This window comes from Vicia villosa, unplaced genomic scaffold (genome assembly GCF_029867415.1).
Source record: "Vicia villosa cultivar HV-30 ecotype Madison, WI unplaced genomic scaffold, Vvil1.0 ctg.000025F_1_1, whole genome shotgun sequence".
In the NCBI taxonomy this organism is placed as follows: Eukaryota; Viridiplantae; Streptophyta; class Magnoliopsida; order Fabales; family Fabaceae; genus Vicia; species Vicia villosa.
Window position 1 is genome coordinate 1,380,894 of NW_026704957.1, and position 12,043 is coordinate 1,392,936.

Here is a 12,043-nt window from a genome sequence, read left to right on the forward strand (position 1 = left end):
GATTATCAGAATGAATACTTTGTTCGTTTGTTAGAGATACGGTATGATAATCCTGGATATCTTCAAGAATCGTGTTCGTTCACTTTCCGAACAAAGTATTTCGACCCTATTCTTTGTCTGGGTTCACGAAATCTTTGCGGGGATAATTCTTGAAGAACAATCTGTTTCTGACAATGGAGAACAGATCAGAATGTAGAGAGGAAGTATGTAAATCCGTATTCCAAATCGAGACCAAAAGACTCCTTATATAGGAGACCAATCATAGTAACGAACAGACACACCTTTTCGGAAACAGTTATGTCTGTTGGAACGGGTGCAACTATTCAAACGAATGGTTATGTCCGTTGGGAACGGGTGCAACTATTCAAACGAAACGTTATGTCCGTTTCTATTATTCATATTCAATTACGCGTTTGGCTCGACGAGCGTGCACTCCGCACTACCCCAACTCGTTTCAAACTTAACGCATAATTGCATTGGCCTATAGTAAATCACATTACTACCAAAATGCATTGATGACACTAAAATCACCAACATAAAATGACCTGAGAAAAAGTTCATAAATGATTGTATAAACGGAAAATACTTACATAGACACAAACGTAACACTTGCTTTTACATACAACCAATCACAATTTTATAATTAATTAAAAAATAAAAATAAAATTGTCTCTCTCCTTCTATATCAATTTAAAGTTAAAATATAACCAACTATCATAGTAGTTACTGAGCTGAAAACACTCGAGGAATAATATACTGAATAGAAAACTAAATTAACGTCTGCATCTGTTTATCATACTACTCTAATTATGTCAGAGTAGTCAAGTTAGTATCCGTTTAGCATAACTAATTTAATGTCTGCATGTCTAGTTTAGTGTAATTCTTTTGGAGAACAAGTTATTGCAACTTCAAGAAATGTTCTAATTCTTATACGGTTATAACCTTTCTCTGTAAGACTTTCTTCCTAAAAGCTTGTCTTACGTTAAAACATTTGAGAAAACCTGTTAACTAGTTTATGATAAAAGGTCAGTTCACTTTGAAGCAACGAAAACATATTTCAACTATTATTAATGTTTTAGCCCTGATCACCATAAATTGGAACAAACAGATTCTGTGGAAGCTTATGTTAAATAAGTCATGCGACATAGCTTGTTGAAAAAATGATTGGAAATCTTACAAATAAAAGAGTCAATACTCATGCCTTAAAATTTAGATTATATGACTCATTACTAAAGTGAGTCATATTATTGGTAAACTAATTTTGCAGTCAACCAAGATATGGCTAGAGTCAACCCGGGTTTAGATCCTTGCTTTAAGGGTTGGATTGTTATAAACCGATATACAAAATTGAGTAAGAAAAAAGCTAAAGATCATGTATATAAAAGAGAATGAAGATTGAGCAATATTCAATTTAATTTCAAAACATTTAAGAAGTTAATTTATATCCACTATTTTTTTTGGGTATAAACCGGGTATCTTATGTGCGCAACTGTAGAGACTAACTCCTCGAGCTGGGTAGGGCCATATAGACAGTAAACTCTCCCTCAAGAGTAGGACCATATATATAGTACTATTAGCCTAAAGAGTTTTTACACTATAAATCAATTATAACTATTCAATGATTATAAACTTTTGACACAAAGTGCATGTAAATTAAACTCAACATTCAATTCAAAATTACCTAGAATCCACGACAAATCTTGTATCTTCACTCGATTCATCCTTCTTCAAGATTTTTTGTGCAAGAGCTCTAAAAGCTTTTCGAGTGAAAGCTTGATGATGACATATATCAGAAGGATCCACATCATAGAACACAGTCACAACCGTTTGACCTATGGTTCTATAACACTCCATTATCTTCTCCAACTCTCCCAAGCACCAACTTGAATCAAGATAATTTTTTGAGAAAACAATAATAGAAATTCTAGAACCTTCAATTGCATATTCAACTGAGTATGTTATTGTCTGATCTTGATTTCTAAGTTTATCGCCGTCCCTGAAAACAACGATTCCAGCGACAGTGAGAGCAGTAGAAAGATATGATACAAAAGAATTACCAGTGTCTATGTTACAGAAACTCAAAAACACATCGTAAGTGAAGCTTGAATCGCTATCATTGTCAGATATTGATTCAGAAGAACTGAAGGAAGCCATAGGAAAACTGAATGATTGTGGCAAAGTCAAACACAAGAAGAAATGTAGTTCCACTACGAAATAGTGACTTTATTTTTCAATTTTTTAAAAGGAATAAAAAATGCGCGCGTTTTAAATCAAAATACAGTGACGAAAATACCCTTCCTTCTGCTGGATAAGATAACATGCATGTAAACTTAAACTTAATAAAATGATCATTAACATTGTTTATTTTATTTTATTCTTACAATAAAACTGTTAAAATATTAAAATATTCTATTGTGCGTTTGTTGTGGGAATAAAATATACTATTGAGAGGAATAAATCATGATCACCAAATCAAGTTAATGGTTCTATGGGTATAAAATAATATATGTTTGGATACATTTTCATTATAGTGAATTTTACGTAGGGATGTCAACGGGGCAGGTATTGTTCGGAGGATGCTTCTCCACTCCCCGCCCCGCCTCTAAATTTAGTCTCCATCCCCATCCCCAATCCCCGTCACGGGGGAATATTTCCCTCCATCCCCATCCCCACAGATCCCCACAGATATCCACGGAGATCGAATTTTAAGAAAATTTCTACACTTTTTGATCAACTATGACACTAGTATTTTGTTTTTTTCCGTATTTTTTAAAACGCATATATTTGCATCTTTATTTTATAAAAAAAAATCAAAATACATCTTGCATCAATAATAAATAAAAAAAGCAAAAGAACTTGATGTTGCTAATATTTTTTATGTAAAAATAAATAAATAGTAACACAACTTCTTGCTACTGTGCTTCCACTAATTTACTACCACAATACCGATGTCGTCCATCGCAAGTGGTTGATTATGTGTGACAAATCTATAACTTCTAATGACTCTTCATTTTCTAATACATTGTAAAATTATATAATTATATAATATATAAAATATATAAATTAACATATATCTTCGGAGTCGGAGAATCCACGGGGACGGAGGATACTTTCCCAATCCCCGCCCCAAAGTGTTATCGGGGGAACTTTTCCCTCCATCCCCATCCCCACGGGGAAAAAAATCCCCAACTTCGGATCTCCGCACAGATATTCCCCACAGGGATCCCCATTAACAGATGCAATTGACATCCCTAATTTTACGTAAAAAAATGACAATTAAATTCAATTATTACAACATTTAAATTAAATTAAAATCTTACAAATTTTAATTTCAAGTAAGAATAAATTCTATACACAAAATTAATTCTATTTTATTCGGTAGTAGCAGGTCAAAGTCAACACTAGTATAATGTTTACAAAAAAAATAAACACAGTACCATTAATATGCTCCTAATTTATTCATCGTAATTTAATCTGTTGTTACTTATATTAATATTAAAATAGTTACAAAAATTGAATGACACTATATACAATTGAATTTTGATATAATTCAAACATTTTTACTAATGCTATCATATATTCTTATTACAGTGTCTAAGGTCCAGAGAAATGTGCTTCTATTTTTCATTTAAACTATTCTATCCTATATTCTTATTACATTACCTAAGAGTCAGATTCATGTGCTACTAATCTTTAGTTGATACGCAACATATGCTTTTATTGTGCAGATATTTTTATAAACTTTAGCAAAGTCATATTAAAATGTGCATCACAAGAAACTAAAAAACTCGTCCTCGTAACTAACTAGATGAAACAAGATGAACGAATGATAAAAGAATAAAAAAATATATTTGTTGCAGTACTAGGCATATGTTGTTTCAGATGTGAATGTTCAATGTTCACTGTTAAATAATGTCATTTGTTCACTCTTTATAACTATAAAATGTCATTTGTTCATGATCACTTTACCAAACACTTGCAGGGGAACTTCAACTATCTATATGTTCTTGGTCAATCTTAGGCAAAACTCGAGATGAGGTTCTTCTAAAAGACGAGTATGAATCAATGACATCAGCTGTTAATGCTGGTTTTAAAGAATTCTTCACAATCTGAAAATGACGGTCAAAAACAACAGTGGCTTCCATGTTTTCCCTTAGAGCTACTATTCCAACTTCTTTGCATAATCCCTCTAGTTCAGCACCCGTGAAGAACTCGGTATCTTCTGCTAGTCTTCTGAGATCAACATCATTCCCTAATTGCATCCTTCGTGTGTGTACATTAAGTATCTCAATTCGACCCTCGAAATCAGGTGGTGGCACATACAAAATCTATTATTTCATAAAAATAGAATAGTGAGACAAGTGATTAAAATATTTTTACAAGTAATTTAAGAAATGGTCTTGTATCGTAATTATAACATGAATAACAAGTACTGCTTCTAACTATTTGTACCTGATCAAATCGTCCAGGACGCATAAGTGCAGCATCAATTGCATAAGGGCGGTTTGTGGCTGCTAAAACAAGGACTCCCTAGAAGAAAAATTATGCGAATATTGTCAAGGGAAAGAAAAAAAAATTAAAATTTGACTGTCAACGTTTTGATAAAAGAGGACACAAGGGTGGGAGGATAAAAAGTCCTCAAATAAATAAATTTACTTTAGCTTCTTCTAAACCATCCATTTCAGTAAGCAGAGTTGATAAAAGCCTCTCTCCAACTGCAGCACTACCACTCGAACTATCACCCCTGTAATTAAGGAAAACTTAAGAACAATTGTACTTCTTATGCACTAAAATGGAGTAAAATAATATTCACCAGGTTACATGTCGTCAACATACTCTATGACACTCTTTCCCACTCAATAATATTCAAGTGAAATACACGTGGATCTCCAAAATCATGTGGGTCTCAATCCCATGATGGGGGAACTCCCGTAAATGTCACTCAAACATAAGGAGTTGGAAAAAAAATCAGATTATGTTCCTAATGTCAACACAATTGAAAACTGGTAATGTTATATTACGATTCACAATGTGCAAAAGGCCCACAACAACACAGGAATTCTTAGGAATATTTTCCATAATGCATACAAAAGCTTACTAACCGTTTGCCAGCAACTACGTCAGCTTCATCAAAAAATATTATACTTTTTCCGGCTATCCGAGCTTTGCGAAATATTTCACGAAGCAAACTTTCTCCTTCTCCGACATACATTGAAAATAACTCTGCACCACTAATTCATAATATACTACTTCAAAATATTTCCTTAATATGAGACAACAGTTTTAATACGAGACAACTGAATTGCAAAGAAAGAAAGAAAAAGAAAGAAAAGAAGAAAAAATACAAAACTATGTTACAAGAAAACAGACAATTGTGTGGAGGGTTTATGGAACACTGAAAATAAAATAGTCCCGGTACGGTGGGATTTGCATCTTTAAAACATGGTTGTCACTTTGAGGAAAATGAAAGGGTCTATTCTATTAGTCATAAACTTCAGTCCTAAATATGTTCTCTACACCGCAAAGATAAACCCTACTTAAAAGATTAAAATTGTTCAAACCTCAAGGAAAAGAACGGAACATTAGCAGCATTTGCAGCAGCTTTAGCAAGAGTAGTTTTGGAACATCCTGGAGGCCCGTGGAGAAGAATTCCACGAACAGGGGTTATTCCAAGTCTTGAAAATGCATCAGGATACTTAATAGGCCACTCAATAGCTTTCTCGAGCTTTGTCTGTCCAAGGAATGATATACTCAGACATTGCTGAATATGATAATTTTTAGAGTAAAAATCAAAGGCAAAATTTACAAATTACAACCTTCACGTCTTTCAATCCCCCAATATCCTTCCAAGTCACCTTGGGAACTTCCACAGTAATGCCTCTTGTTATACTCGGTTGAACAAGAGATCTTGCATTCTTCCAATCTTTCAACGTTAAACTGGAATCATTAATGTCTTTATTTGCATTTTTGGACCTTTTAATGGCAGATTCGATAGCTTTACGACACAAAGCCTCCAAATCAGCTCCAACATAACCGTTGCATGACGCAGCAATGAATTCTAAGTCGCATGAATCCCGCGGGATCTTCTTTGTATACAGCTAAAATAAGTATAACAAAAGAACAACATAAGTTTGTGGTTGTAATCTGACATATTGACTTTTCTCACTAAACAATTGGTCTTAGAAATTGCATAAACAAATCTGAAAAAAAGTTATATTACTACAGGGAAGTAAATCATCCCGACTACTTAATGTATTGAGACCCATTATCGGTTTTATATGTATACGCACACAACACAAACAAAACACACCCTTCAAGGTCCGAGCTCCTAATTTCTTGCTTGCAGAGGCTTTTATATCATCTCAAGAACCAAACTATTCTAAAATATTAAGACATTAATTTAATGCCAAAAAATAGTGTCTCTCACAGTTACCTCTAGAATTTGAAGGCGCTCCTTTTCATTTGGGACTGAAACTTCAATTTCAACGTCAAAACGCCCATTCCTTCTTAGGGCAGGGTCAATTGCATCCACCCTATGCATGCAGAAACCAAATATATAAAACTAATCAAAAGTATTAAAAACTCTTATTATTTTCTCTCCCCCTTTTATTTAAAATCCCACAACTTCAATAGTCATTTAACAGGTAACCTGTTAGTGGATGCAACCACAACTACCCCTGGTGTAGAAGAGGTTGCTTTGTTTGAGTCCATCAAAAAACGAAGTTGGGAAGCAATAAGCCTCCTGTATACATATATAAAAATAAATGTCAAGCCTCAAATACACAATTTCACTTAATAATATGAAGGCACGACAAAAATATCAAGCAATAGCATTCAAAACAGAAAGTCAGGGCTAATAATTTGATAAAGCTAGACCAGAAATAGCTGAATAACACTATATTGTTGCTGAAAACCGGTCATTGATATCATCAAAATGATATCAAATACAACCTAAGATAGCAAAAACACAATTGCCAAAGATTATCGCATTCACATGTTGGAGTATATCAACATTAAATCCCTACCAAATAAAGCAATATAAGGCTTGACAAAGCTTAGAAACCAAGAGCAGAGCTGCAATCTTATGAATTCAGCTAAACAACACCTGCTATAATTCTGATTCATAAACATTAATGTTTGTGGCCGCTTACTCAGGAAAAATCATTCGAATATTTTAAGGATTTTAACCATTTATTCGAAAAATTATGCTAATAATATTTCGAGAATATAAATGACAGGCTTTAACAAGTATATATTAACAAAATTATGGCAAAATATTACATCCTAAATAATAAGCAGATTCTTTATCTTAGAGAATATACAAATAAACCGGTCTTACCAAATTAGTTGGACTTTTTGTTCATATCTTAGATCATTTCAAACAGAAAGAAATTCGATTACTTTCATCACATTAGTTGAAATAAAAAAATGAGGAGGACAGGTAAGCATAGAATCACAAAGTTGTATTTCAACTAGATAAAAAGAATGAAAATTCAGATACATTTATATAATTAATGAGAAACCAGGAAAAAAGTATTTCATCAATGATAGTTGTTATCCGATTATTTTCTCTACTTTCATTAATTTGTGATTACAACAGATTAGATCACAATAAAAGAAATATGAGATAAAAGAGCAAAAGCTACAAAAAAACACAAAAGTATCAATCATACAGCATAAAAGTCATTAATTGTCCCATACTTGGAATCTCGGCGAGGACAAAGTACATCTATTTCATCTATAAAGATAACAGATGACTTGCCCGATGCTGCATGAGAAGATGCCTCTAAAAAAGCCTCGCGTAGATTTCTCTCACTTTCACCAACGTGTGCGCTATGAATGGTGTTTGGGCTGCAAAGACAAATAATTGACTCAAGCCATAGACATTGGAACACAATATCCATGATACTAGATATTCAAATTACAAGTACCTTATAATCGTCAAAATTGCCCCACATTCTTCAACAACTGCCCGTACCAAACTCGTCTGCAATCATATTCACATACAATATCTCATAAATATGGCATAACATAATCCATCAGCCAACTTTTTTAAAATCTAAACTCTATTTGATAACCAATGAAATGAACTGAGTAATAATACTACAATAAGCACTAAAAAATTCACAGTAACAACAGTGAAATAAGAATTTCAAAAAATCACCTTTCCGGTGCCTGGTGAACCATGTAACAAAACACCTCTTCCAAACTGAAAGCAAAACAAAATTAGTAATCATAAAAAATAAGAAATTGAAACTACAATTGAAAGTAATTAAAAGAAATAAACAAAGGAAAAACATACTTTAACCCCAAGTCTCTTTGCATCACAGGGTAAGAGACGCCAAGGAAATGTAATGAGATCTCTGAGGGTTTGAATAGCTTCCGTGTTGCCACCAATCACTTCCTCGGCTCTCCACTGTCTCGTGCTCATGCTTTTCATTTCGCCGGGCATTGTAATAGAGGTGGCGGCAGGAAACGGCGGAGAGAGTGGCGGCGGCGGCGGTAGTGAGTAGAAGGTGGAGAAGGGACGAGGGAGTGACGAGAGAAGAGGGAAGAAACCTAAATGAAGCAAAGCTGAATCTCAGCCGTTGAAGTTTATTTTGCCACGTGTCGTGCATCGGTTTAAGTACAAAGACCGAAACTGGATGTTATGAACTGTAGCAGATTCAAAGTTCAAACTCATCTTATCCAGCTCAAGGAAGTTGAGGGTATTTTCGTCACTGTATTTTCATTTAAAACGCGCGCATTTTTTATTCTGTTTAAAAATTTGAAAAATAAAGTCACTATTTCTTCTTCTGTTTGACTTCGGCTCAATCATTCAGTTTCCTTCATCTAATCTTCATTCATGGCTTCCCTCGCTTCTGAATTCAACAATGATAGAAAATCAAGTTTCGTCTACGATGTGTTTTTGAGTTTCTGTAACATGGATATTGGTAATTCTTTTGCATCATGTCTTTATACTGCTCTCACAGTCTCTGGAATCGTTGTTTTCAGGGACGGCGATAAACTTAGAAATCAAGATCAGACAATAACAAACTCAGTTGAATGCGCAATTGAAGGTTCTAGAATTTCTATTATTGTTTTCTCAAAAAATTATGTTGATTCAAACTGGTGCTTGGGAGAGTTGAAGAAGATAATGGAGTGTTATAGAACCATAGGTCAAATGGTTGTGACTGTGTTCTATGATGTGGATCCTTCTGATTTATGTCATCATGAAGCTTTCATTCGAGAAGCTTTTGGAGATCTTGCACAAAAAATCTTGAAGAAAGACGAATCCAGTGAAGATAGCAACATTACAAGATTTGTCATGGATTCTAGGTAATTTTGAAGTTAGATTTTGAATTGAATGTTGAGTTTAATTTTCATGCACTTTGTGTCAAAAGTATACATTTTTCAACACATCACAATCAATCACGTGTAAGACTTTAGGCGTGTTGTCAAAAGTTTATAATGATTGAATAGTTATAATTGATTGAAAGGGTAAAACTATATACTATATAAATAAAATTCTTAAATGTTATGAAATTAAATTGAATATTGCTCAATCTTGGTTTGTACATGTTTTTTGAGCTTTTTTTGACTCAATTTTGTATATCGGTTTTAAGAATCTAATCCTTAAAGCAAGGTTATAAACCTTGGTCGACTCTAGCCACATCTTGGTTGACTGCAAAGTTAGTTTACCAATAATGGCTCACTTTAGTAATTAGTAATGTAATCTAGTTATTCAGTTTGAGCATTGACTCTTCTATTTGTAAGATTTCCAATCATTTTTTCAACAAGCTATGTCGCATGAGACATTTAACATAAGCTTCCACAGAATCTGCTTGTTCCACTTTATGCATTAAATAGAAAATCATCGATACTTTATTTTTGCGTGTTCATGTATGGAGTCAATCAGCGACATTCACATACTCCATCAACTCATTAAATATTTGGACTCATCAAAACTTAAGACTTGCTATGTCTTGAAACTCAACATTTACGCTTGCAGATGATAGACAGTCAGACACAACCAGACTTGATAATTTTCGCCATAATTAAGAACTAAAAATTTGAGAAGTACGCGTTTAATGATCTTCAAAATACTCCCCCCTTAACAAATGTTTTGGATGATTTTGACAAGTTTTAGTTTTAAAAGTTGTAGCAGGGTTAAAACAATTATAAGAGTTGGAATATGGTTTTGTTGCTTCTAGTGAACAAACCTTTTATCATAAACTAGTTAATAGGTTTTCTCAATGTTTTAACATAAGAAAAAATTGTAGTAAGAAAGTGTTATAGAGAAAAGGTATAAGAATTAGAACATTTCTTTAGGTTGCCATAACTTGTTCTTCAAAAGAGTTACAGCCAATAAGACATGTAGATGTCAAATTTTATGCAAAACAAACACCAACTTTGAGTATTCAGAATTAATTTGAGTTAAATGTTGTTAATTATTTTTTCTATTCAAGGATATTATTCCTTGAGTATTATCAGTTCAGTAAGTACTATGATAGTTGCTTGTATTTTAACTACTTTGTTTTATTTGTAAAATGATCTATTGAAGAGCACTGTGTCCATATTCAATGCATTTTTAATATAGTTAAGATTCGGCATGTACTTACCATTTTTTCACTAATATCATATGATTGAGTATGTTTATACAATCATTTATGAACTTTTTCTCGGGTCATTTTATAGGAACAAAAGTGAAGATATCAAAAATGTAGTTCAACATGCAGCTCATTTGCTCGACAAGACATACCTGTTCGTTGCTGACCATCCGGTGGGAGTAGAGTCTCGAGTGCAAGAAGTGATTCAACTACTGAACAACAAACCATCAGACCATACTCTACTTGTAGGGATATGGGGGATGGGAGGGTTTGGTAAAACTGACCATTGCAAAAGTTATTTATAATCAAACGGGTTGCAGTTTTAAGGCTAAGAGTTTCCTCCTAAATTTTGGACGGGTTTGGAACCAAAGTAACGACCAAGTTTCTTTAACCTTGATGCTGCAGAAAATTACTGACAAATATTGCTAAGTAGGTGCCATTGCAGTTGCAAATGTCATTTAAAATTTTAAACTAAATTAAGTGAAGGGCTTGAGGGATGGGTTGATGCTAATCAGCAGGGCATTGGTTACAATTGTTTCCTGTTATTTAAGTCACAGGAAGGGTTGCAAATAAAAATGGATGTATAAGACAAGGCCAAGAAATGGTAGAGAAATCAAATAGATGAGTGTCTTACTTTGATTTTCATTTCATTTATGTTGAAAGGCAGCATGGATGTAATCTCTTGACGAGTCTTCTATATTTGTAGTCGTCTTAATTTTTTTATATATAAAATATTTTTCAAATTTTCAATTATATTGATTATATTTTTAAAATTTTATTTCTAATTATGTTACATCTTTTTGTGTACTATGAAATAAATATTCTTAAAAGCAGTTAACTAATTATCTCTTTTAAAAAATAATTAATGTTGGAATTTATAAAAAAATTATAAAAATAAATTTTTTCAATAGAGTTTTATATTTAAAGATGGAGGTAGTGTTTTTTTTGGAAATATATTTTCCAGTTTCTTGATGATATATTTTACTATTTATCCGGAGATGCATCTCTGAATATTCTTAGTGTTGTTTTGAGATATGTATCTCCAAATTTGTGTCTGGCTGAATTTTGGTTGAATCTGTATTGTGACTTTTTAATTTTAACGCTGGTGCAATGGCTGAAAACAACCCTTGCAGGATTAGGCTCGGTTGTGTGTCCCAAACCGCGCTTGTATGACAAGAGAGAGTTGCAGCCAGGACCACGAGTTCATGAGTCGATGATAGCTCGTTTGATGGTTCGTAAAACTGAGATTCACAACCATATGGTTCTCCTTCTCGTGGTTGTTTGTCTCATGTCTTTACTTCACGGCCCACGGGGCCATGAGTCCCTAGATGATGAAGTAGCACTTGAAGCCCCCGAAGCCGTGGAGGAATCCGTTACTGATGCCCCTGTAGAGTTATCCAAGACACCTCCTTACTTCATTTCTATGCAGATCATGTTGCTAAGCTTGTCTGGGA

General features: G+C 33.5%; 1 protein-coding gene across 1 annotated transcript; it reads right to left on the reverse strand.

Annotated features, from left to right (window-relative positions):
- Window positions 1–3,848: 3,848 nt before the first annotated feature.
- LOC131622224 (cell division control protein 48 homolog B) lies at window positions 3,849–8,550 on the reverse strand. Its single transcript, XM_058893248.1, has 12 exons — window positions 8,303–8,550; window positions 8,165–8,209; window positions 7,932–7,987; window positions 7,702–7,851; window positions 6,650–6,742; window positions 6,434–6,533; window positions 5,817–6,098; window positions 5,562–5,731; window positions 5,103–5,231; window positions 4,657–4,744; window positions 4,453–4,530; window positions 3,849–4,328 (listed from the first exon to the last, which is right to left on the reverse strand). Exons 1-12 carry the CDS (start codon window positions 8,450–8,452, stop codon window positions 3,990–3,992), a joined length of 1,680 nt encoding a protein of 559 aa, XP_058749231.1. The 5' UTR covers window positions 8,453–8,550; the 3' UTR covers window positions 3,849–3,989.
- Window positions 8,551–12,043: the final 3,493 nt, after the last annotated feature.

Coding starts and splice junctions, on each gene's coding strand:
- LOC131622224 (XM_058893248.1), bottom strand. CDS start 8,452: ATGCCCGGCGAAATGAAAAGCATGAGCACGAGACAGTGGAGAGCCGAG. Junction 6,534..6,649: donor GTGGTTGCATCCACTAACAG/GTTACCTGTTAA, acceptor CTGCATGCATAG/GGTGGATGCAATTGACCCTG. Junction 5,732..5,816: donor GGGGATTGAAAGACGTGAAG/GTTGTAATTTGT, acceptor TTCCTTGGACAG/ACAAAGCTCGAGAAAGCTAT.